This window comes from Electrophorus electricus, chromosome 15, assembly GCF_041902795.1.
Source record: "Electrophorus electricus isolate QZ-2024a chromosome 15, ASM4190279v1, whole genome shotgun sequence".
NCBI lineage: Eukaryota > Metazoa > Chordata > Actinopteri > Gymnotiformes > Gymnotidae > Electrophorus > Electrophorus electricus.
The window spans coordinates 10,625,139-10,652,553 of NC_137511.1; the positions used below are offsets into that span (position 1 = coordinate 10,625,139).

Consider the following 27,415-nt stretch of genomic DNA (forward strand, 5'->3'; position numbering starts at 1 on the left):
CCAAGCAATTATTGTAACACTCAAGATACTCACAAAAGACCAGTAGTCTACTACTATTTCAGAGAGGCATAAACATTATTAGTTAATACATTAAGTAATTAATATTCTCATTCAATGACCTATATATGAGGCTATAAATTATCTTAAGGGAAATAATGAAAATATACATAATAGATTTTTGCTGTATGTTGCAAGGTGAGCACAGCACAAAAGTGAAAGACAGACAAAGAAAGAAAGACAGAGTGAGTAGGAGAAGGAAAGAAAGAAAAATAATATCCTGGTTAGAAATGCACACAAATACATCTAGATAGGACACATATACCTAATCAATTTTAGGCTACTATTTAAAAATATATAATTATATTACTATTCAATAAAATAAATGAAATGCGTATAGGCGAGGTTGCTAGGTTAGTATTCCTTCTGAAGGTTATCCATGACTCCACTTACAACAGTTTCCAAGTAAACTTTATACGAAACGGGCTGGGTCGGAGACGCCTAGGACAATATAGTCCACAAATGGGAGGAGTTTGTGCCCGAGGGGCGAAGGGACAGATACCTTCCGCGCTTTCATTCATTTGGAAACAAGTGAAGCTACGAGGGGAGTCGAACGCGTGACAAGAAACATCCGTACCTGCTCCGTTGCGAATGGAAAGAGGGACGCACAGGAATGGCCGTTAAGGAGTGCACGCCTCTGTTTGCTAAACTGAACTTCTGATCGACTTGGACCGCCGCTCCACAGGTATGCAAATACAGTAATTGTTAATAATAATTAGTGTATGTTTGCTGATTTTCGGTGTGTAAAGAAATGTATATGTTGCATATCAGTGTACAACTACATGTGATACATACCCAGTTAAAAATAACTTATAGTATAAAAGCCATTCATGTGCGTCCCCCTTTCCAGTTAACTATTTCAGAAAAAAATACTGAGACATTTTTTCAAATAAAATCCTTGTTAAGGAAAGACTTAGCTTAGCTAAGACTTAGCTGCAGCAAATAGTATGCTATTTTAAAAATGGAGTTGCTCGCTGATAAAAATCTTACTGATTCTGAATGACCCCGCTGGAAACGAGAAGGCGCGCGAGCAAAGACTCCACCTGTTCGGTTCCAGGCGAGGCGGATCAAAGAGTGACGATGCCCGTGCTGGAAAAGGAACCACCAAAAGGCAACGTAAGAGATTAAGAATAAGAATAATGTGAAACCGAAGCTTACCGATTCTATCTTGTTTTAAATTACCAATAGACTCTTTTGTTCACTGCAAATGTAAACTTCGTAATGATCACTTGGGAGACAAAGGTCTTTCGGTCATTGGTTGATTTTACTGCATAAGAGCATTACAGTTATTCAGACCGGCAGGTTATAAATGAAGCAATACGTGCACAGCATAGGCATTAATCTGTGGTCGATCCCACTAAAGAGACGGGACGTCTGTCTATCTGTCTGTCTTGTCGTTCTTCTTGTTTTCGGTCTGTTATCTGAAAGGCATGTGGTAATACATTTAATACATTAAAACAAGCGGCATATGTGCCCTGGCGCGGTAAAAGCGAATGGCCTTGTCCATGGTGCTGATGTTGCCACATATGAAGAAAGGCACTATCATTTTAGCGGAGAGATTAACACAACAGGTGTCCTTCACTGTCGCGGTTTTAAACGGTTCAGTGCACCAATGTTCAGATGTTATCAAGATGAATATCAGATGTTTTTTGTAAAAAACAGAGCTGTTTTATTAAAGACAGATGCCTTTTAATACCATTTTGATATCCTATAACATTTGCATTTTACTACTCAAGATAGTACTATGTAAGCCTGGGGAAGTGAACCCTTCCTGTCTCAGATGGTTCCTAGAGTCCTTGTTCTCTATGTCTTTAAGTCATGTTCATGAATTATTGAGCAGAGCTCAAAAAACATGGCAAAACTTCAGAGAGATGCTCCACAATTATGCCCTCTGATTAATGCTGTGAGACCGGAGGAGACAAAAACACACTCTACTGCTATGTGAAGCATCCACCCATGTTAAAATATTTCACAATCTCACTAGGAGCATATTGTGGTCTGTCATCCAACACCTGAGGACAGGCATGGCTTCCACCATTACTATGCTGACATTGTCTTTAGGCAACAGGTCAGGATCCGCCAAAATCATAACATTTTCTTACTATTCCCACTCAGTTTACTCTGAAACTTTCTATTGCAGATTAATGTGTATGGTAAAGGTTAGTGTTTGTCCTCCAAGATGGGTAACCTGCCATATCACTGGAAAAATATGAGATCAGGCTGCTAACTGTACTCAATGCATGAATGTGTGTATCTCAGGGCAAACCAAAGTCAAAAGGTTATAATCTAGTTCAGTGTTCAAGAGCCTTAACTTGCTGGAAAAAAAAAAAAAAGATGAACCAGGATCAACCATCTCAGGTCTTCGATTTCCTAGGTGCTGCCCAAAGTGCCCATACCAGATCTGCAGCAAACCCTTTCCACATACCTGAGATGTGTCAAACATCTGGTCCCTGAGGCCCAGTTCCTGAAGACCAAGGCCATTGTGGAGAAGTTTGGCAAGCCTGGAGGCACAGGGGAAGTGCTCCAAAAGAAACTCTTGGAAAAGAGAGAGAAGACAGCAAACTGGGTAAGGAGACAGACAGACAGACAGACAGACAGACAGACAGATAGATAGACAGACAGACAGATAGATAGATAGATAGATAGATAGATAGATAGATAGATAGATAGATAGATAGATAGATAGATAGATAGATAGATAGATAGATAGATAGATAGATAGATAGATAGATAGATAGATAGATAGATAGAATATTTCTACATTACTTTTTATGGTACACTGCAGTTACTCACCTGGAATCTTCGGATTTATATGTGCAGCTGCAATCACCAGCCGCTTTATTAGGTACACCTTTCTAATATCACGTTGGACCCCCATTTTGCCTTAATTGGACCCCTAGTACTGCCTTAATTCTTTGTGGCATATATTCAATAAGGTGCTGGAAACATTCTTCAATGATGTTGGTCCATATTGACAAGATAGCATCACACAGTTGTTGAAGATTTGTCAGTTGTATGTCCATGATGCAACTCTCTCATTCCACTACATCCCAGATGTGCTCTACTGGATTGAAATATGGTGACTTTGGAGATCATTTGAGTACAGTGAACTCATTGTCATGTTCAAGAAACTGGTTTGAGATTATTTGAGCTTTGTGCCGTCTTTGTGTTATCCTGTTGGAAATAGCTATCAGTAGATAAATACACTGTGGTCATAAAGGGATGGACATGGTCAGCAACAATACTCAGGTAGGCTACTGAGTTTAAATGATGCACAATAAGAAAATATCCCTCATGCCATTACACCATTACCACAAGCCTGAACCATTGACACAAGGCTGGATGGATATATGCTTTCATGTTGTTTAAGACAAATTCTGACCCTACCATCTAAATTTTGCAGCAGAAATGGAGACTCATCAGATGAGACAAAGTTTTTTTTCCAATATTACAATTTTGGTGAGCCCATGTGAAATGTAGCTTCAGTTGCTTGTACTTAGATGACAGGAATGGCACTCGGTGTGGTTGTCTGCTGCTATAGCACTTCTGCTTCAAGGTTTGATTGTGCATTCAGGGATGCTCTTCTGCTTACCTTGGTGGTAATGACTATTTGAGTTACTGTGGCTAGTCTATCATCTAAAACCAGTCTAGCCATAGAACCAGTCTTGCCATCAAACCAGTCTGGCTATCAAACCAGTCTAGCCATTCTCCTCTGACTTCTGACATTAAGGCTTTTTTACCCAGAGGACCACTGCTCACTGGATAGTTTCCCTTTTTTGTACCATTCTCTGTAAACCCTAGAAATGGTTGTGAGTCATCAGCAGTTTCTGAAATATTCAGCCGCTTAAACACCAACAACCATGCCATGTTCAAAGTCACTTAAATCACCTTTCTTCCCCATTCTGATGCTCAGTTTGAACTTCAGCAGGTTGTCTTGACCATGTCTACATACCTAAATGCACTGAGCTGCTGACATGTGACTGACTGATTAGATATTTGCTTCATCGGGCAATTGCACAGGTGTACCTAATAAAGTGGCCGGTGAGTCTATATATGCATTTAATTCTGTTCTGTGTGAGGGGTCAGGCAAAACCAGATACTTGTGGATATGAAAAAGGAGGTGATTTATTAATTGCACTGGGATATGGGGAATTGTGACGGACGAGGGTTAAGCAGGATGCGGGGATGAGACACGTCGAACATAAACATATGTTTTATTTACACATTAAACATACACATATTAACACTACTTGGATCAAACACCGACAACTTTGACGATATGAAATGAGACTTATATACACTCATGACAATTACACACAACAAGGATCAGGTGCACAACACAAGAGGGTGTGGTAATACGAACCCACAGACACGCATGCACAGATATGCACACACAGGCAGACTTGAGGGGAGAGGGGCCGTATCGTGACAGAGCCCCCCCTCAAGGGCGCGACTCCCGGCGTGCCAGCCTACCAGACTGCGGCCCCGAGACCCACGCCAAAAGGTAACGTTGAAGGACCAGACAACCTGCCACAGGCCAGCGCAAACAGGGTAGCGGGAGGAAGGACAGGGACCAAGACGATGACAGACACAGGGATGCACACACAAAGGGGAACAAAGCAACTGGTACATTTAGTGTAATCGGGATAGACATGGTGATAGGGACAGGCACATGAACGACACCACACAAATTCAAGAGTCCAAGGAAGGGAGAAGGAACTCCAGCCAGTCCCCCAGTCGTTGGCTGGGTCAAAGACTGACCATCCTGGCAGGAAGTGTCCGTCGCTGGCCTAGGTAGCGGCGACTGTCCCGGTTCTGGTACTGGTGCTGCTGCCTTTTTGCCTGTATGAGGCTTTGGAGTAGGCGCATACGCTCTAGAGCTCCTCGCCTCAGGTGGGGGAGTGTCCATATTTGACAACAGTGCCTCCCTGCTAGCCACCCTTGTTCGCCAGCTCACACCTGGGCGGCGTGCCTTGGGCGGTGCATTGGGTGCTGGAGGCTCCTTGCTGTGTGAGCTTTTGGCGTCGCCATGAGAGGGAAGATCCTATGAGGGTGCTCTACCTCCATAGGAGTTTCCTCCTCACAATCAGAACCACTTTCTGACTGCAGACAGAGAGACATACACTATCTCTCCATAATCTGTGTCTCCCATATGATCATCCAGGTAGGGATCATAGGACCCAGCAGAGTCCATCTCTGAGTACCGGTCCTCTTGGTCCGGCTGTTCTCCGTAGGACTCTGCACCGTTCGATCCCGGACCATACACAGGGCCCCGCCAAAATTGTTCAGCAGGTTCCTCCCTCCCGGTAGTTCCTTGAAGTGAGGCCAGGATGAGGGAAGGCCTCTCCGCTGGACAGTATGAATCCACAGAGTCCGACTCCGAGTACTGGAAGTCGTTGTACCAGTCCAGGTCCCCCACTGGGGTTCCGTACGCCTCCCCTGCTTCTGTACCTGGATCTGCACCTGGAGTCAGGAGGGTGCCCACGGCCATGGGAGACCTCGCTACACGTGCTGTGGGAGGGTATTGACTTCCCTTCTTTCCCTTCTTCTTTTTGCCTTTCCCAGGCATCCTTGGTAGGTCGGTGTTTCTGTGATGGACGAGGGTTAAGCAGAATGCTTCACGATATGAAACAAGACTTATATACACTCATAACAATTACACACAACAAGGATCAGGTGCACAACACAAGAGGGCGTGGTAATATGAACACACAGACATGCATGCACAGACACACACGCAGATTTGAGGGTGGAGGGGCCATACCATGACAGGAATAATCCAAGGTACATAAAGGGGCAATCCAAATTGTAGAGAAATAACCAGTCCAAGTCCAAAACCAAAAGAGCAATGACAAAAAGAACCAGCCAGAAAATCCAAAAGGGGTGGGCAAAGAGACAAAAACCAGAAATGCGAGAACAGGGTAATTACACAGAAAGGCTATCCAAAAAGAACACTTGGTATGTTTTAAGATAAACTGTCAGCAATACTTCGCAAAGTCTGAAACATTCTTATATATACTTGTAATTGAGACATACAAGTGAGTTCAATACTCTGCACGGTGGACTCTGGTCTAGTGTGGGCTCTATTCATAGGAACGCAGCGAGGGTGACCCTGTGGATGGGGAGCCAGTCTGTCCTTGTATCTCACGTGGAAGTCCTTGATAAGACCAGGATCCAGTACATCACTGTGAGGGACACAGCTTTGTTCCTCAGGGCCGAATCCCTCCCAGTCCACCAAGCATTGTGGTGAGCCACCCCTCCTCCTAGAATCCAGTATGTGATGAACCACATAAACCGGAGTTCCGTCATAGTATATGGGCTGAGGAGGGGTCTCGTCCGGAGAATCCTCATCCAACGGGCAAGCTATAAGAGGCTTAAGGAGAGGGACATGAAATGACCTCGGGACACCATAGTGAGCAGGAAGGTTCAGCTGATATGTTACCGCGTTAATACGCTTGAGGATTTCAAAGGAGCTGATATACTTGGGGCCCAGTTTGTGGGACTAAACTGGCTTGCAGAAATCCCTCATGGACAGCCAAACCTGGTCACCTGGTAGGTAGATGGGGTCTCCCCCCTGTGCCTGTCTGCCATTTCCTTGTACCTAAGGAGGGCGGCACTTTCGATATGCTGATGGGTCTCCTCCCATACCTTCTCACTGTGTCGCATCCAATCGTTCATTGCCAGGATGTCAGCAGGGACAGGGGTCCACGGAGCCATAGGGGTTGTAGCCTAGAATGCACTCAAAAGGGGTTAAACCGATAGAGGAACTGGTGATCTCTGCCCAAGGTAGGAACACCTGCATGAGCAGTGTCTCAATAGTCTGGAAGGCAGTAGGTAGGCTCAGAAATGCAACGAGCCTCACGCCTCTAGAGATCCGATCCACAACTGTGAGGATGATAGTGTTACCCTCTGAACAGGGAAGCTCACTAACGAAGTCCAAAGCAATGTGTGATCAAGGTCTTTCAGGCATGGGAAGTGGCATGAGTTTACCGGCACGGAGGGTCTTAGGTGTCTTGCTTTGGCTACAGACAGAGCAGGACGAAATGTAGTGGTGGACGTCACTTGTCATCGTCTCCTACCAATATCAGTGAGCTATGAGCTGATGTGTACGTGTCTCCCCTGGATGACCTGTAGTGAGGGAGGAATGAGCCCATGAGTCCCAGCAAGAAGCAGATACATAACACCTACCCACTGGGCATTCCATTGGCATAACAGCACCTTTTGTGGCTTGTTCGATCTCCACATCAATCTCCAATTGGATAGAGACCAAGTGGACCCAGGTAGGTAGAATGGTTTCCTTCTCTTCCAGGGTCTCCTCTCCCTCCCCCAGATGGATGCGGGAAAGGGCATCTGCTTTAGTATTCTGACTTCCTGGACGATACATAATCTTGAAATTGAATCTGGAGAAGAACAACGACCAACAGACTTGGCGGGGGTTCAGTTGTCTGGCTGTATGCATATACTCCAGGTTCCTATGGTCTGTAATCACTAGAAAGGGATTATTAGAATCCTCCAGTGAGTGTCTCCATTCCTCTAGGGCCAATTGAATGGTCAATAGTTTGTACTCTCCAATCCCATAATTTTGTTCCATAGGGGAAAGTTTCTTGGAGAAATACGCCATGGGATGAAGTTTGTCCCCTTGACACCTCTGCGAGAGCGCAGCCCTGACTCCAATATTAGATGTGTCTGCTTCTACGATAAACGGGACTGTAGGAGCCGGGTGTCGAAGGATGGGGGCCATGGTGAAAGCTTCCTTTAACTTGCGTCTTCAGATGCCGGTGATGGTGGTGGGTACCAGCCAATGAAGGATGGCTTCTATTTTTTTGTCATCCATAGTAACTCCCCCATGGCTTACTACATACCCCAGGAAGGTCATGGTCATGGTATGGAATTCACAGTTCTCCCCCCGTACAGTCTATTCTTGAGGTGAATCTCTAGTACCAAACGAACATGTCGAATGTGCGTAGGAAGATCAGCTGAGTAAATGAGAATGTTGTCGATATACGCAATGACATATTGTCCTATTACTCCTGATGTCCTATCGTCCTGATGTTCTGAAGAACATCATTGATGAATGCTTGGAATACTGAGGGTGGAAGTGGATGGTGGAATGAAACCCTGCCACAGTGCCTTCTCTATATATTGTTCCATGACTCTTTCCTCTTCTTGGGATAGGGGATAGATGCGTGCCTTGGGTAAAGTTGCACCCTCTAGGAGTTCAATAGGACAATTACATGGACAGAGACAGGGTAACAGGATTGCTTTGGACTTGCTGAATATGTTAGAGAGGTCTTTATATTCCCTTGGGGGGGAAAGAAAACTTGTTTGTCAGCAGGGTTCTCAATCCTGGAGCAGAGTCGTAGTGTGGGTAAAGTCAAACAGTTCTTCTGACAATAAACTGACCACTGTGTTATCTCCTTCTAGGGTCATGATATACTTGGGTTATGTTGCTCCAGCCATGGCAGGCCCAGAATGATTGGAAATGATGAAGCTTGCAAAACTAGGAATGAGATGAGTTTGGAGTGGAGGGAACTGGTGGTGAGTTGTACCGGGGTTGTGTGGAGAGATATGGTCCTAGCCCCTACGGGTGATCCATTCAAAGCAGCTAGGATAATGGCTCTATGTGGATGTTCAGGTTGTGTACCAGATGGACATGAATGAAATTGCCCTATGCCCTATGCCCCGGAATCAACTAGGGCTGTGAACATAGAGGACAGAGTATGAGACCCAATATAAACTGGCAATGTGAATGATTTAGCAACCATACTCATTTTGTGCCAGGTTATTACCTGAGCTTGTGGGGGAGAAGGTTTGCTTCCTCTATGTGTTCGGGACACTTTACGGTTAGGTAGGAAATGGCATTCCCTGACCAGATGGCCTGCTGATCCACAGTATAGACACAGAACTTCTTGGAAGCAGTGTTGTCGTTCCACCGCAGATAAGTGAGAGGAGTCACATTGTATAGATTCCACCACGGGTTCTTGTCTGACTTCCGATCCAGGACTGGGAAGGGGGTAGTTGGAGTGAACACTACCAGATCTTTGTGGTCTTCTTTCCTGGAGGTAATTATCCAGATGGATAGCTAGAGCAATGAACTGATCCAAATTGAGCTCATCATCTCAACAAATGAACTCTTGCAAGACCTCGGAGTTAAGGCCATGTCTAAACTGTACTATTAAAGCTTCCTCATTCCACCCAATACCAGCAGCTACTGTGCAAAACTCATGTGCATAGTCCGCTACAGTCCAGTTGCTTTGGCGCATTTTAATGAGCAATTCCCTGCTTGCTCTTCCCTCGTGTGGGTGATCAAACACTGCCCAAAACAAAGTTATAAATTCATCGTATGTTGCAGTAGCCCAATCTAGTGCCTTGTCTGACAGACGAGAGCTAAGGAATGAAATTTTTCTTGACTAGAACTGGGGGAAATGCTATTAAAGTACAAAGAGCATTGTAGCAAAAATCCCCGACATCTTTCAGGGGAGCTGTCAAAATGTAGAGAAATAACCAGTCCAAGTCCAAAACCAAAAGAGCAATGATAAAAAGAACCAGCCAGAAAATCCGAAAGGGGTAGGCAAAAAGGCAAAAACCAGAAATACGAGAACAGGGTACAATACACAGAAAGGCTATCCAAAAAGACCGCTTGGTATGCTTTAAGATAAACTGTCAGCAATACTTCACAAAGACTGTGAGTCTGAAACATTCTTATATACACTTGTAATCAAGACATACAGGTGAGTTCAATACTCTGGCAACACAGATCTGATTGGACGCCTCTGATTGGTTGCGTTATTGACTGGGTGATGAACGGGCTGCTGGGTACAATATACTTGGGATCTGGTGTTATGACATTTTGATACAGACCTTTAAGATGAATTTACACCAAATAAATCTTATATTGAGTGTCTCAGTTGTAAAATATCTTTTACAATGGGCATTGGAATAAGGCAGCACTAGTAATTAACAGTATAATTAAATAACTGATTATTAATATGGACAATAATAAATTGGCATGTAGTAATCTAGGTAATGGAAAGTAAAAATAACCATTAATTGAACAACACATCTCTTACTAGTATAAATAGATTAACACTGTAATTCTGTGCTCTAGATGTCAGTGATTCTAAGACTGAGAGAATAATTTTTCATTTTGATGGTGTTTTCTCTGATTACTAAAGTAAATTGCATGGAACCCACATAAATATTGTTATATATCTAACCAGCAGCAATTAATCAGGTACTTGACAAACATCACTGAGTTCAATCTGACAGTTGCAGAAAGATGACAGAATGCAGTTTTCCAAAACTTAAACTAGCAGATCTTTCTCGCTTTCATCCAACAATATTGATGTTCTTTTATGCATCATTGCCCAAGAACACATCATTTTAAAAAGACACCATGACATGTAATTCAAACTGATTTATGTTTTCATTTTAAGGTCAAATTCATCTGTTGCGTATTGAACAGCTTCCTTCCTGTGTGTGTCTCTAAGGTTTATGACTACTGGCTGGAGGACATGTACCTGAACAACAGACTTGCACTTGCTGTCAACTCCAGCCCTGCTCTGGTATTTCAAAAGCAGTCTTTCAGAGACCGTGAAGACTCACTCAGGTATGCATAGTGGTAAAGTAACTGTAGACTAATGAAATACAGAAATGAGCTATTTTTGTATTTAGCTTGACAAGCAGTCATTTTGGGATATGCTCATCAATGCTGGAAGTAAACGAGGCAAAAAAAGACAAGTTAAGAACGTGTGCACATACAAAAATTGGATTGTTTTGTCTAAATTTGGTGAATTTGATAAACAAATTTGGTGAATTTTATGAACAAGGTTTGATAAATTTCCTTACTGCATCCATAGTTTCATATGAATAATAATTTAGAGGGTGTTTTTATACAGGGTCTATTATATAAGAATAAAGCAATACTTTCACCAAGCACAATATGGAAGCCCTGAGGCCAAGACATACAGATGAAGACAGAAAGGGCAGAAATACAGAAAAGGAGAACGAACAGGAGTGAGAGCCAAATTGTAAGAGAGAGAGAATGAAAGACAGAGAGAGAGAGAGAGAGAGAGAGAGAGAGAGAGAGAGAGAGAGAGAGCATGCTGAAGGTCTCTGCATTAAATCTATGGCTGTGATTAAAAGGCCTTGTGCTGGTGTGACTGCGGGAGAGAGCATCACACAGCAGAGATTGTTGGTCCCTTTTAGCTCTGTGTGAGGAGATGCAGGAGCCCCTGCCTTCAGCTTTAATGCAGTAACAGACCAACTGATTCAATTGAGAGTGAAATGGCTAAACAGTCCTGTGAGACAGTGTGTTTGTGTGTGTGCATTTGTGTGTGTGTGTTTATATATCTCCATGGGGACCAAATGTCTACACAATGTCTACACAAACGCAGACTGAAGACCCATCTATTTGCAGAAAATTTAAAGGACAACTAACACTGCTTCCTTATTGACTGACTAATTTAATACTTATTGTAGGGCATTATTTATGGTTTTTAACAAACTCTAGCACTTATTGTTTATAGCACTTATCATTGTTTAAGATAGACCTTATGTATTTTGCACTTCTAGGTATCAGCATTCATCCCTGTATTCTACAGTATTCTAGCTCATTGGTATGTTTAATTCTAACCTACTATACTGTACTTGGATATATTCTATGAATAAATGACAAGGCACTTTTGTAAGTCGCTCTGGATAAGAGCGTCTGCTAAATGCCGTAAATGTAAATGTAAATGTAAAATGATAGGGACATTTGACATTTTTGACCACAGGCACAAATGTGTTTTTTGTAAAAATGCAAAAATATAGAAATAAAATTGAGTTTGAAGAGTATGACTGAAGGTAGAGGAGTTTGAAGAGTGTGAGTGAAGGGGAGGAGTTTGAAGAATATGACTGAAGGGGGAGGAGTTTGAAGAGTGTGAGTGAAGGGGAGGAGTTTGAAGAGTATGACTGAAGGGGGAGGAGTTTGAAGAGTGTGAGTGAAGGGGGAGGGGTTTAAAGAGGAAGGAATAGAAGATGGTTAGCAGGTGTGGGGGTTGATTCAGTTCCAGTTTCTCAAATTATGGGGCAATATTTAAAAATAAAACTTGATATCTATGTGTTTTTAGCAGTTTAAAAACATATTTGAAATTAAGCGATTTTTAAATAAGTGAGGGGAATGATGTTGGAGTTAAGCCTACAGGTGCTGGGTGTAACTGGTAAACAGTCAGTAGAAAGCTCAGTGCAGGACTTATGAGGCTTGTGCAGAGGTCTTTAGGGTGTGGTAAAACCTTGTCCAGATGATGGATGATAATAAACATAAGAGCTGATGTATGTGTTTGTGTGTGGGTCCATGTGTGTGACATTACATATTTTTAGACATTATAGAATTTATATTTATACTTAGCACAATGCATCATGTCAATCACTGTCACTTATTCTCTCTCTCTCTCTCTCTCTCTCTCTCACACACACACACACACACACACACACACACACACACACACACACACACACACACACACACAAACACACGCGCGCACACACACGCTATTACTTTCTGTTGTGGCTCAGAAATGAGGCAGTAATTTAATTGCAGACTGACAAGCCACAGATTGGAGAGGAGGAGAGAGAGAAAAATAATGATTGGAAAAAAGAGTGAAGAGAAGGGTAAATCAGATGGAGAAGAGAAAGAGAGAGAGAGAGAGAGAGAGAGAGAGAGAGAGAGAGAGATATTCCAGCTAGAAAAAAGAGGAGAGAGGAATATCAGTTGGAGAATAGAGAGAGAGGGATAACATCTAGAGAAAGAGAGGAAGGAAAGGGGATTATTGTTCTTTACTGCTGCCTTCTGACTTTCATTATAGATTTTATATATAATATTAAATATTGTCAACCTACATAGGCTAATGTAATGTTTGTAGGAGCTAATGGGTCATTTCAAAGACTTGCAATTATGGACTGCAATTATGGATTTACTTGCTTTTAATAATACAAACTGAACTTTTTGTGAATGAATGTTTGAGTCTGCTTTATCATCCTTTTAAAATCAATCATTATCTATGGTGCTGTAGATAACTGCACTTGATGCATTTCCCCATTTTTAGTGAACTTTTAGCACAGAATCTAGATTTTTTTAAGAAGGATAGTAGACCCTCATTTGTTCACATATAGTTTTTGAATAATCTCATGAACAAACATACAAAAGAATATGAAGAATGAGGTAATAAAATCAATTCAAATTCTACCCTTTCAACAGTTTCTTTGTTTTTCTTTTTTCTTATAGATTTGCAGCCCATCTCATTATGGGTGTAATGGAATACAAAGCCATGTTGGATGAGTAAGTTCTCATTCATACAGAACATTGTACATTTATATTAGTTATCTTCTCTGAGGTGAGCTCCTTGAGATGATCTTTACTGTTAGAGAAAGCACTTATTATAAGACTCCAGTAGTGTAGAATAGTGCCACAGGAGCTATGTACCTCTCCACAGTGAGATATACCACAGATTGGACCATGATCGGGGTCATATATGAATGCTCCTCCCCTGTGTCTGATCAGGAGGTCCCTCCCTCCAGACTATGCCCGCGGACAGCAAGCTGGAACTGAGCTCTGCATGGAGCAGCACTATCGCCTCTTTACTTCATACCGGCGTCCCGGACTTAAGCAAGACTCACTGGTCACCCGGAGCAGCACAGGGGCAAACAAAAAGCATGACCCTGGTCACATTATAGTGGCCTGCAAGAAACAGGCAAGTCCCTATTGTAGTGTTAAGGTCAGCAATTTTATGTATATCTCACTAGCATGCAACAGTGTGCCTTGGTAATTCTGGTATTTAGATTATCATACATTAGCATTAGGCTCATTCAATAGTTTCTTATTTGTATTCATTATTAATATATATTTTTATTCATTTAAGAGCTCCACTCCATTAGTGAAATGGCATCATCATCATGCAGTAATGACTGTTGACTTTGTAAGCCTGCCATTCCATTGAAGAAGAATCATATTACTGTAAGAATAGATATTCAGATATTCACCCAGCCCTTGTCCTGCTGTGGGACTTCAGCAAACCTAAATAAGTGCAAGGTTCATAAGTGAGCTTTGTTAGCATTGGAGAAAGAAAGCTGACAAATGTAATTGTGGTCCTAAATCATCTGTGCTCATGTTTTTCATGACCTTATTCATGTGAAACTCTAGAGAAATATATTCAAGGTGGACCAACAAAACTAAACAAAGGCTATTTGCCAAGAAAACCTCAATAAAGCTTTCATCCATGGTTTTTGGCCATTTAGCGTACTGTATCTCATTTGCCAGCAGTATTATTGATCTTCAGGTCAAAACACATTCGTGAGCAATGATAAGAAAGCCTCCCACTGAATAGCAAAAAATTGCAGCAAGACTATTTGCTGCAGCCTACTGAATACAACACTCAGGTGTTCAAGAGCATTGTGTTGAGGTAAGGGGTTATATGCCTGGTGGCCCTCTGGGGAACAGGTACACCCTGAATTTAGAATCAAACAGTACAGCTGTTTCCTAGTGCCTATCTTTGAGTGCATGTGTCATCTGTCGAGCTTCCCACCACATCTTGATTGCATGGGAATATCAGCACTGCAGAGAGGGCCTTGTATCTGGAATTATTCTGGAACAGTCCATCTGCTGCTAACGAGCCCTTCCCTATGGAGACACAGTTGGCTAACTTGATTATCCTTGATTGGATCTGCCACTTTGTCTGGCAGTCTACAGGGGAAGAAAAGCTGGAACCAGCAGTATGTTTGTCTAGGGCTGCCAGTGCTAGCGAAATTTAACCACTGTAATCACTGTTGCAAAACAACTTGCTCAGTAGGCTTTTCTGAAAGATCCCTTCCAGCCAGTCCATTTTTATTTCTTTGCAGGGAAATACACTGAGTAACTTTATGTTTCCTAGGAGATTCATTTAATTTAACTCTGAGAGAAACAGAAAATGTGGCAAAGCAACATGAACTAGAGATGAACAATTGCTATTAAAAAGAAAGCATCACTAATATCCATCATTAATTCTTTCAAAACAAGCCTGTAAAATCACAAGAGCTGAGTCAAAATTATGGTCACGTTTAATGTGTTTATATATGTCTTCTTGCTCTGAGACTAGATAGGACAAAGAGGTCATCCATAGCTATCTGTAAAGCATTTGGTGTGTATTAGGTCGAGCTGTTTACTAAATTTTTTTCAGTTCACTCATATGCATAGTTCTAATATATTATTTTACTCATTTGGCAGACACTCTTGTCCAGAGCGACTTAAAATGTTAAATTATATTACATTGGTAGGCCAGTGTAGTGTTAGACATATTGCCCTAAAACTTTTATTAATATAGCATAGAGCATTTGCCCAGACAGGGATGGAACCCCTGAACCCCAAAGAAGAGGCAACATTGTTACCCCACTAAACTATAGCAACCTCAGCCATATCAGTCATTTTTGCAGTCTAAACACAACACAATGGCCTCTGCTCCTCTGCCTAGTTCTTTGTCCTGAATTTGATGGAGAAATCCCAGCAGCTGAGCATGAGAGATGTGCTGATCCAGCTGGGAAGGGTCAGTAAATTGGCTGAGAATACAGAGGAAAGACTTCCCCCCATTGGCATCTTGACCTCAGATGGCAGGACCGAGTGGGCTCAAGCCAGAGACATCCTGCTCAAAGGTCAGAGGTCAAGTTAATGCTGTGTTAGGAGCTTAAATAGAAAAAATGTGAAGCACATAATCAGAAAAAGGCTTAGTAAATGCTATTCTATAACACAGCAAAAAAACAAAAAACAAAAAACAACAAAAAAAAAAACATAGTGGGTTATGTTTTGCACAGACTTTAACATGAGTATGGATGTTTGACAAAATGTGTAATAAACTGTAGCATTGACACAAGCCAACATTATGTTTAGCACTTACTTCAGCATAATAAAATTATGTATTCAGTCTAAAATCTCCTCAGACTAAATTGGTTACTAGTTAACACTCAACCCAACAAATAGCAAACCTCCCAGGTCTTACAAGCCATGAGACATATTCTCACAGAGTGACGTGTGATTAACAGATCCAGTGAACCGTGAGTCTTTGGAATTGATTGAGCAGTGTGTTTGCGTGGTGTGTCTGGATGAGCCCACTGGAGTTGAGCCCACAGACTCCAACAGAGCCTTATTCATGCTACACGGAGGCAGCGAGGACAAAAACGGAGCTAACCGCTGGTATGACAAGTCCATGCAGGTACAGCCCAGCTAATGGCAAGCTAATCAGACAAGAACATAATCTGTTTTTTTTTTTCTTTGTAGTATATTGTATTAGCTTGAAATATACTTTAAAAATCTAAAAGTAAATATGTATATTAGAATGTGGTTCTATTTATTCAGAGTCAATTCAGAACATTATTTAATTTTAGAAAGTGCATCAAATGGAATCTTATTTAAATCTGTTAGTGAATTTCAATGATAAATTGATTGATTTGGTTTAACTAAAGAGGATGTGAATGGAATAAAAAAGGATTCAGTCCAACACTGTTGTTTTTACATGGAATACCAATGCAGACAATGGGACTATCAAATTATGCTAAACAGCAGACTCTTGTGTTTTCAGTTTGTGGTTGGTGCAGATGGTGTGTGTGGAGTGGTGTTTGAACACTCATCATTTGAGGGGATAGTTACGGTCCAGTGCGCTGAATACCTGCTAAAATACATGTAAGCAAACAAGGATTACTATTGGACAACTCATAACAAAATTCTTCGGGTATTACTGAGCAAGAGCTCCACTTGGAGGAAATGCAAAATAATGAATAAATGGGCAAATTGACTTACATTAAGATTATGCAAGACTGGGCATACTTTAACATTTTATATGAATAGACTTGTCATGGACTTATTCTGTTAATTTAAACCTGACCTCATAACAAATATATAGCCAAAATTCAAATATGAACAACCTTCAGGTGTAAAAATAACTTTGAAACTCATTTAGTTGTATGAACATAAATGATGGCCAACCCTAAATCTGATTAAACCATAACCTTTTCCAAAATATCATTGGAAGTATTTGTATTGCATAGCCAAATCTTGATTAAGAGTATAATGGAGACCAAATCAACTGCATAGGGGGACCAACAGATGAGAGCATATGTGTGTTTTCAATCTTCACTCCCAATTGACTTGAGAAAGTTAACTGAAGAACTGAAAAATCAGTGGTATCAGTGTTAATGGGAGACAAAATTCTTAGAGACTTTCCAACTGCACAGTAATCCAGTATATAGATTTGTTGGTTTGGGAACTCACTCTAGGCTTAATTTCAGAGATTTTACAATGTGTTTATTAACAATGACTCTACCACTACAGGGCCAGGGTTGTGTCTAGTTTGTAAAAATAAATAAATAAATACACCTTTTCACATAACATTGAACAGATTTAGACTGATTTGAACTGAGGTCCTCTTCTCCCCAAAGGACAGCCAGTCCCAGTAAGCTGAGTAGGAGCTCCAGTGTCAGCGATCTCCCAGCGCCACAGAGACTGGGCTGGAGATGCAGCCCTCAGCTGCAGGCCATGCTGGCCTCCTCTGCAGAACACCTGAACAGGTGAGCTGGGACTTATGCTGCTCTGCAGAACACCTGAACGGGTGAGCTGGGCACTATGCTGCTCACATACATGGCCAGCCTGCAGAGATCAGACCTGCACTACAATACATTTACTGAAAATGCCCCTACATCTGGAAGAATTAAAATGTAATATCTGAAAATGAAATAGTGCCCCAAAGTATCAAGCTATACATGTCACAAAAAAATAAAGTAACAATAAATAAATCAATAAAAATAGGTCCCAAATTCCCCCATTGAGGAATATTACATATTGTAATAAAAGCTTTCATGGTCATCCTCCTCTAGGCTGGTGAGAAACCTGGACATGGAGGTGTTTACATTCAGAGCTTATGGCAAAGAGTTCATCAAGAAGCAGAAGATGAGTCCTGATGCATACATCCAGGTGGCCCTGCAGGTAGCATTCTACAGGTATGTGTAGAATCAGCCCTCACTACACAGACTGGAAAATCACCTGGCTTTCACTGGTTCATGCATGTGCAGCACCTTTCATGCTTAAAGCTTCACATCTTCCAGTGATACTGGTTTTGGGTTGTAGAGGTTTTGCCTGCTTCAGCCATGTCTAACCAAACTCATTAACTATTTAAAAGCCCTTCATGAATTACATGGGTGTGTTTAGAGCAGGGAGAGCACTAAAATGTTCTCCACAAACTCTAGGGCAAGGAGCATGAAAAGAACTGGTCTAAACTATATGATTCATTATTGTAAAACTGGCAAACCAGCATTTTAATCCTCCAATTCAGCATTTTCTACCTAGTGTAGTGCTTCTCTGTCTCACTGATAACACCTTAACTCTGATGAAGATTAAAAAACTAAATTCACATACATACCACCTGTGCATGTAAATGTAATCCAGTATCCTTAAATCTAAGTACTGACTTCTTGAAAATTAGTTTACAGAGTCTAGAATCACTTCTGGTTAATTTAGGCAGCATCTTGGCTTTAGGGTGTGAAAGAAAACTTTTTCTGTTGTGGGAGTAACAATAAATTACAAAACACTCACATATATAAATATAAAAGTTGAGGATATTAAAGTAAATGTTTTTATGATGAACAGTATTACAGTATTCTGAAATTCATAGACAACATCTAATGTGCTGTTTCCTATCTACTCTATTTTCTTTACTGCATCAATAAAGTTGAATGGTTTATGCTTTTCACAAAGAGTTACAGTGGACAATTTGGCACTACTTAATTTTCTCCCTGTTGTACCATAGTAATCTAAAGAGTCTAAGGTAATGAACAATTAACAGTATCCTGGGTTTGAGGTTTGAAAGGCAATAGGAAAAGCATACTTTATATCTCTTTTCTTTTCCTACTGTGAGAGTTACATTAAAATGCACAACACTCACATATAAATATTCAAAAGAAAAGAAAAAACTGCTGTTTCATTTGTTTGTGTGTGTGTGTGTGTGTGTGTGTGCGTGTGTGTGTGTGTGTGTGTGTGTGTGTGTGTGTGTGTGTGTGTGTGTGTGTGCATCATGTTTCCCAAACATTGCAGCGTTTACAATGAGGAACACTCTTACTATGGAAAGTCTGTTGAAGTCCCATTGTAGTGCTGTGGTGGACAAAAATCCAGTAGCCCTCAAGTGGGGAAAGAAAGAGATGATAGTTTGCCCACACACTCTCTTCTTAACATCTCTAATACAAAAAGTAGTATATATTAAGACATAAAGTTTTATGTTTTATTAAGTCTTATGAAATAAACAGTGAATACAATATAATATAAAACACACTTGCCAACAAGTAGCACTAAACTGTGCTATTTCATTCATGATGCACATATCTGATCAATGTGAAATACACACAATCAATTTACCCTTAATTAAAAAGTGTTGCTTTACAATGTACAAATAACAATGGCTTTCAAGTTCCAGAAAACACTGAATGAAATAAGTGCAGGATTCACTACCAACACATTTGAAAAGGCTTTGTCACACACAAATGTTTATGAATTAGTACCCACTGTCAAATAGCTGGCTAGTTTAACCATGGTTAGCATAAAATGCCACATGGTTGGTGCATAATTTAGAGCAGGGATGTAACTTTAAAAGCAGCATCTACAAAATTTAACAATAGCTTTCATAATACATTACCTCTTTTAAAATAAATGGTAAATACAATATCAACAGCTGCGTGGTCCATTGAGCAGCTATCATGTTTTTCTTCCCTCCATAATGTTTAACTGGGCAGGGTGCAATGATGGACATAACTGAAAGGGGACACAGTAGTTCAATCTACAACAAAGGGTTGAAGAAAGGGAATACATTTTTTTAAATGTCTGAAAATGAGTGGGTTACATAAACAGATGTCCGCTCTCTTGTCTTCAGATGTAATGGGAGGGCTGTCTCCACCTATGAGAGTGCCTCCAACCGATGCTTCATGGCGGGCCGTGTGGACAATATCCGTTCGGCGACCCTGGAGGCACTGTACTTCGTAAAGGCCATGACAGATGAGAGAGTCTCTACACAGGTGCCTCGTTTTTCTTACTTATCACCCTATTACTGCGCCTTGCTTCTAATTCTGTCCATCATGCTGAGCTGAGTCCTGAGTCCCACTACTTCTGGCTCCTCTGGTCAGATGAACCACTAATCATATTAGAAATTAGCGAGCAGCTGAGGAATGGTTTGGTGTGGAATATAGGCAGCCTGGTGATGCTGCACATGATGGCCTCTCACAGTCTATTAACAGCAAATAGGAATCATACTGATCTGTAAATTAAACCAATATAACTGATCTCAAACAGTCTAAGAGTAAACAGCAACTGCTTGTAATGAGTTTCAGCAGGACTAGTGGTACTGCACATAGCTTGAGTGTTCCTCTGTTTTCTGTACAAAATACTGTATATTTCATTATAGATCATAGGAGGGATGAGATTTGTTTAATTCTTTTTAGGATTCGGAGAAGATGGAGAGACTGTGGAAAGCTATAGACGCACAGACTAATTACACAAAGATGGTAGAGTTGAAGTCACATTCATCATTTATATTACATTTATAAGTTCTTAGATCATTGCTTTGTTTCTTCCTGTTTACAACTACAACAACAATTCTTATTTCTGCTGGTTCTGATAAGGCCATTATGGGAATGGGAATAGACAACCATTTGCTTGGGCTTCGAGAGATGGCTATGGAACTGAAAATAGAAACCCCAGAAATGTTCAGTGACAAAACATACCACCTCAGCAACCAGTTCATCCTCTCCACTAGTCAGGTAAGAGCAGGAAACCCTGAAGTGCAAGTTGAAGAATGATGGTGATCTTCAAGACATAGACACAATAACTCCCAGGAAATCTCAAAGGAGAATGAACCAACAACAACACTGACAATCTAATGCTGACACTAGGCTTTGGAATGTTTTGAAGAATAAATGATAAGACAATTGACTATTAAGCACCATAACAAAGGTGCTGCATGAAATTCACAGATTCCTAGAGTTTAAAAGAATAGACCCATTCTGCTATCCTGACCTGGATGGGTGCCACAGTATGTTAGCTATAATGATGTTGGGGCATAATCCCATAATTACTTCACTGAATGTGACAATGGTACACTATACTATACATCACAAAAGAAAAACCAAGAGAAAATTCATAAATTTTCATACCCTCCTCTCACTTAGGTGCCTACAACATTAGACATGTTCTGCTGTTATGGCCCAGTGGTTCCCAATGGCTATGGAACATGTTACAACCCTCAGGCTGAGCATATCGTCTTCTGCGTATCCAGTTTCCGTGAGTGTACGGCCACCTCCTCGCTGGTCCTGATGAGGGCCCTGGAGCAGGCACTCTTAGATATGAGTGACTTGTGCCATAAATACAACTCTGCTGGTCAAGACCAGGGTGCACATAAGCCAACCTCAGCCAAGAAGTGAATTATAACCAGTGGAACATGTTAACAGGCTGCTTCCAAAGAGTTTAGGTGCTTCCTTTAGTGTGGTTTGACATCTGAAAGCTCTGATGTAAATGTATGTTGTTTGTCCTCATTTTTGCCTCAAGAGTTCTATAAGATGGAGTCTATATGTCAATCAGTAACACTGATCTGAATTATGTCCTTTTGCCACTGGGATATTATTTATCTTTTAAAATCCATATATACATTGCCAACCTTCAAATCATGCACTACAGAAATATAATGTATTAAGATCTCATTTTAGTCTCATGTTGTCAGTTTATATTTATAGAGTTACAAGTAGATTGTCTCAGACTATAATAGATCCTACTCTAGGAGATTGCATGTGTGTGATCTCTGGTCTCTGATGATACATTTAGCTTGTGCAATGTTTCTTTTTGAAGTGAAAGCCATGAAGGAAGGGTTGCTTGGTTTGCATGTCCTGCACCAGATTAGCAAATATATGGTATAATTACTTACACTTGGTCTTTTGTTAACAACAGACCTTTTACTGTTTAAAGAGTAATGATAGAATCATAATTAACTAATGCTAATAGGTGCTGTATGAGAGAAAATGAAGTTGATAGGGGCCCATAAAAATGGCAATCAAGGTTTTTTTAATAGCAGGTTGCATTGTTATTGTAAAGACATGGGTACTACCATGTAGGCAGCAAGTGAGTAAAGGGTACTAGGTAACTTATGTGCCATAACCTATAAGCAAAATGAGAAACATTTGGTACAGTTTTAGCATGCATGCATTTCTAATTGTTTGTTCAAATTCATTTATGTGTGTATGAATTTTACTTTATCAGAAAATCTGATGAAAAATAAAAAAATGAGATCTGGTAAATATATTAACACCATTTCTCCTGCCTCTACCTGTCCCCTAATCCCACCCCTCCGTCCTAAAATATGACAAAGGCGGAATTGGTGGATGGGTGGAATTCAGAGCCTGAGAGAGAACACAAATCAAGCTTTGCCAATATGATGAATTACTTGAACTGACAACTACAACAGATACAATAATGATTTATGAATGAAATGCTGTCAAAATTGAAAGGCCATGATAAGATGGCAAAAAGGATAAAGATTTGCACTTTAAGAATAATTTTAGAGGCTATAAGCAGTACGTATATATATTTATGTGTGTTTGTGTTCAAATACTTTCAGCATTTCACTGTGAGAATAAAACTACAGATAAACTACAGGTTTATTCTAATGTATAGCTAATCATGTGGGAGAATACAAAGTTTGAATGTTACTCAATGTGCCAATAAAAATATAGCAATAAGCGCAAGAATAAATCTACACAATGAATATATGTTCAATATGTATTTCAAATGTGCTGTGAATTGATGAATTGTATATCAGAGTGTATAAAAACCCATATATAGACTTATATATCAGATGAGTAAACCTTAATGTTAAAAAAATAGGATTAAAACTGTGCAATATGTTCTTTGTTAGCATATGCTGTATTGCACCTTTCAGTGTGAGATGTGTGGCTAAAATTAAGCATGTAGTAAAAACAGTGATCTCAAGAATTTTTTATCTGCTTCTGCATTATGTACCAAATGATGGTGGATTTTGCTGCTTTTTACCTTGAACCAATTTTGCCACCTTGTCTGTTCTTTAAAAGTTTATCATGTTATGATGTTATTTTTGATTATCCTGCTACTGAATGTGTTGTGTACAAATGACAATATAGTTTCTAATGCCACTAAAGTATAAGAAATGTTTGATTGGTTGTTGTCATGTACCAGTGGTGGTGTAATAGCTCATGTCAGTAGGCAGGAAGAAAACATCTTATTTTTGTAAAAGCCAGAGTTCTATCTTTCATGTATTTTAATCAGAGTATAGATTAATTTATAAAATTAAGACATAATAACAGCTAGAGAGAGAATATATAAAACTATATCCTACAATAAAGCAGTCTATGAAAACACATCAAATTAGGGCTCCTGTATTTTTCTAGATCATATTTTAATGGTCATACAGGTCAAAGACAGCCGGTCTCCTCAGTCTAACCCTTGTGCATATTTCGCTGGTCTCAGCACACTTATGCTTAGTAATCAACTGCTGTAGGGTGCTGATTACCTGGGTTGGCTTGCTGGAAGTGGATGAAAATACAGGCCGGAAAAATGAATAAAGCAGTTAATAATCTATGGTCTATGTCAACAACTCAAAATAGCACTAATATACTGGGTGTAAAGGACAAGCTTATTTTAAAATGCATTTAGAAAAGAAACAGGGCTGGACTCAGGCAGGGGAGGAGATGAGAAGGAGGTGGATCTTTCGTCAATAGCACTGAGTCCCACCTGGAGTTACAAGCCCCAGAACATTTCTGCTGATCCACATTTGCCACGCACACACACAGAGGGAGGGGCACACCCCTGCTGCCTCCTATCGACCCGCCCCCACATCGCCGATGATGCAGGGCAGACTGTCCCACAAGCACACTGATGTTTCAAAGATCCTCTTACGCTCATTAGTTTTGTAGTGAACTTGTAGTGAACTGCGAAAAGTCAAACTATAAATCATCTGCATCTACAGCTTCAACTTTCCCCATTATTTACAGCATACTCCACCATTTTGCTTTGTAAACTGAAATCCCTTGTGCTTGAGGCTTTCAGCTGTGTGTCTGCTATGATACACAATATTATGCAGAACCTTTAAGAAACATTTATTATTACAACTTTTACTACTCCTACTGATTCATAAAACAGAGTCCTATAGAAGACACACTCAAACCAATTTATAAAGTAACACACAATTTCGGTGTTGAATAAACTATGCATTATGTAATGGATACCACACACAATAGAAGAACACTCAATTCCTGCCAGTAAATTTCAACATCACTCATTTGATCTCAGTTCCAACATAACCATTTCATCTAACATTCACATTAAATTCTCTCTTACCAAAACAAGGATGGATGACACTTCAAGGAAACATATTAGGAATAGTAATGTGTCCTCAGAGAACCAATTCAGTATCTGTAACGCAAATAACAAACTGCTGTCACTCAGTCACCCAAGGCCAGGTTCTTCTGGCAGACACCTCTTGTTTCAAAGTGGATTTCCACTTGCGCTTTGCGCATCTACCATGTGGTGATGTTTCTAGGAATAGAACATATACAAATGAACATCCAGCAACAAATAATTGGTCACTATCCACTTCTAGACCAATTATTTAAAATACCAAGCAATCATTAGGTAGACTGTTTCTATTTTTCACATACACATTTCAGGGGCTAATTAATGATTATGATGCATACATGTTTTAATGAGTTCTGGGAATTCCTCCAGTGGTGACATTTCTCTCCAAAACAGATTTGAAAACAAAGCAATTCCTTTGAGTCACTCATTTTTCCAGCTGTTGACATTTTGAAAAAAAGAGAATGAAAAAGAACGAAAGAAATAAAAGGACCCAAAAGATCCCCAGACTCTTCTGAGTCTTATTGCCAGCTATAAAATCTTTCTATTAAAGTTGGCAAAGCCAGCCTGCTTTCATTATAAAGCACCCTCAGTAATGACCATACTGGCATTTCTGAGAGATATGTTCAGGAAGGGACAGTAGCTACCTGTCTCCATTTTACACACAGAGACTGGAGCCTAATTGGCTGCAGTGGTGGTGGTAGTAGTGAAGGGTGCATTAGCTAATGTCTTGGAGAACATGACAAGAACTCAAAGTGCTACCTTATAATACATCTCCCATGTAAAAGTCATATTTTTGGTACTTTCTAGTCCTCACATGCTCTTGTTTTTTTAAAGACAGCATCAGTCAATAAAGTGATTTAAAATCTCATGACATATTTTTACTTATCAAATGTCATTGAAATCCTAAATTGTCCTCCTAAAATGGTCAGACTGCCAAGAATCCAAAGGCCTGTAAGGGTTTTTACAAGGCAGTGTTCTATGTAAGCTAAATAAGTTGAGGTAAAAGCAGGACTGTCAAATATGACTGCCCCTTATTTCTTTTTTATTGGGCAGTCAACTGTTCCTGTTTTAGAGCTAAGTGGAATAACAGCTTCATGATAACACTATGCTAAGACTGTCCAATGACCCCTGACATCCCTTCATAATAGCTCAACCCTACTGCTTCCATGATAATTCCATGTCCTCTGCCTCAGACTGGACATTGCCTCAGACTGGACTCTGGACATTTTCCGAACCTCCATGTTCTGTGTGGATTCTCCTTTCTCAACCGTGGGAGTCTATAACTGGAAATAGATGAGATTATGGTGAAAATTAAGAAAAACATATTGCTTTTTTCTTGCATACCATCTACAGAGAGTCGAAACCATTTGACAGGACTATTTGACATTTATCAGAACAAATCTCAATCCAGACCATTTGTGTAATTTGCTTGATCTATGTGCCTAAGAGGCGCAGCTCTTCACAAAATATCTCGCAGTGAACAGTTGCATCAAGTTCAACACAACAATCTGGCTTTTTTGATGGTATATTATACATAACTGAGGGCTAACTTGTTGAAGTCCATGGGAAGTCTACTCATACCAAACAGTATTTGCTACTGACTCCCACAAGTCACTGTAACACAACTTAGGAGTGATCAGAACTCAGCCCATGGGGACTCCCAGTCAGTTTATATTTTGGTCCTGTTTTGGTTCAACAAGTATGATATTGATGTGGATTTCATACTCAGCAGCACACAAAGGCTGCATCACACATAACATACAGCGAACATCAAAATACAGGTGGAGCAGAATAATATACTCAGTACAATTCAATGAAGAATAAAGATTTGTATATATCAAAATAAAACAAACACTTCTCTGGTCAAGAGTGGTCTACTTAGATCTAAAAAAAAAAAAGCAACAATCCATAAAGGACAACAATGTACAAAATGTGCACTGTCTGCAGAACATGAGCACTGGGAACTTCTTTGTGGGGTTGTCCTATACTCTATTAAGGGCTAGGCAATCAATGATTTAAAACAAAAGTACGTTGAAAAAAAATTAAGTGATCACTATCTACAGCAGCTATCTATAGCAGTTGTATTATTTGGCTACAATATCATGTAAACATTTTATTCATTCAGTTGGATCAATGTGTTAACCTGCATCTTCTAGCAAAGCCAATATCAAGATAACAGCAATGTAACCTGCTGTCAGATATAGAATGCAATGGAAAAAGCTTTCATTCTGGTCCACCTTATCAGATAAATATTGTGAGATGAAAGAACACTAGTGATTTATATGATTACAAATGGCATTTATCACACTAAAATCTGTTCTTTCAAATCAATGCTGTTGCCTGTCACTGCTCAAGGTCGGGGAATGAAAGGTCAGTCATGTTTTCTTACAGCCGCTTGGTTGCTGTCTCCTGTCTTAAATCAAGTCTAATGTGATTGGACTCGGCTCTGTTCCCTACCCCCACAACTTGGACCAGCCCCTGTTCATCCTAACACAGTAACGTCACAAAACAGGAGTGGTAATCCCAGATGAGGTAATACAAATGAGTACTTTTATAGTAGTGATACTTTGTATATAAGTGCAAAGGCTGAAATCCTGTTCACTTCAAAAATAATATATTTACATATACTCACATGTTCAGTATTTAATTACACTTGTAATATTTAAAGACTTGTAATGTTTTAAGTATTTGTTTTAAGTTAAAAAAGGTATGTTTCTGGGCTGCCTATATTTTTTTATTTAACTGAATTACAAAGACTATCATACTGTTAACTATTTGAAGTTCAATTATCTAAAACGTTTAAGGTAGCCTGACCCGATTTTAAGTTAAACAATTTTTACAGTGCATTCTATTATTGTGTATCTATGCTTATAGCACACTATGTATTTACAGTACTCAGGAAAAGCATTTTCTCCTGACTGTTTTCTGCTTTTTTTT

The 27,415-nt window shown here is 40.1% G+C and overlaps 1 protein-coding gene across 2 annotated transcripts; it reads left to right on the forward strand.

Moving 5' to 3' along the window:
* On the forward strand, window positions 1-23,488 carry LOC113588411 (choline O-acetyltransferase-like). 2 transcript variants are annotated; one of them, XM_035533815.2, is made up of 15 exons: window positions 1-742; window positions 1,080-1,173; window positions 2,432-2,623; window positions 10,548-10,666; window positions 13,325-13,378; window positions 13,601-13,790; window positions 15,543-15,720; window positions 16,108-16,277; window positions 16,644-16,744; window positions 17,500-17,628; window positions 17,935-18,057; window positions 19,977-20,118; window positions 20,542-20,604; window positions 20,722-20,859; window positions 21,268-23,488. In XM_035533815.2, exons 2-15 carry the CDS (start codon window positions 1,138-1,140, stop codon window positions 21,517-21,519), a joined length of 1,887 nt encoding a protein of 628 aa, XP_035389708.1. In that variant the 5' UTR covers window positions 1-742; window positions 1,080-1,137; the 3' UTR covers window positions 21,520-23,488. The 2 variants fall into 2 exon arrangements, with proteins under 2 accessions (XP_035389708.1, XP_081554236.1); XM_081698110.1 differs by lacking the exons at window positions 1-742; window positions 1,080-1,173; window positions 2,432-2,623 and adding an exon at window positions 11,632-11,675 and having other exon boundaries at window positions 10,585-10,666.
* The last annotated feature ends 3,927 nt before the right edge of the window (window positions 23,489-27,415 follow it).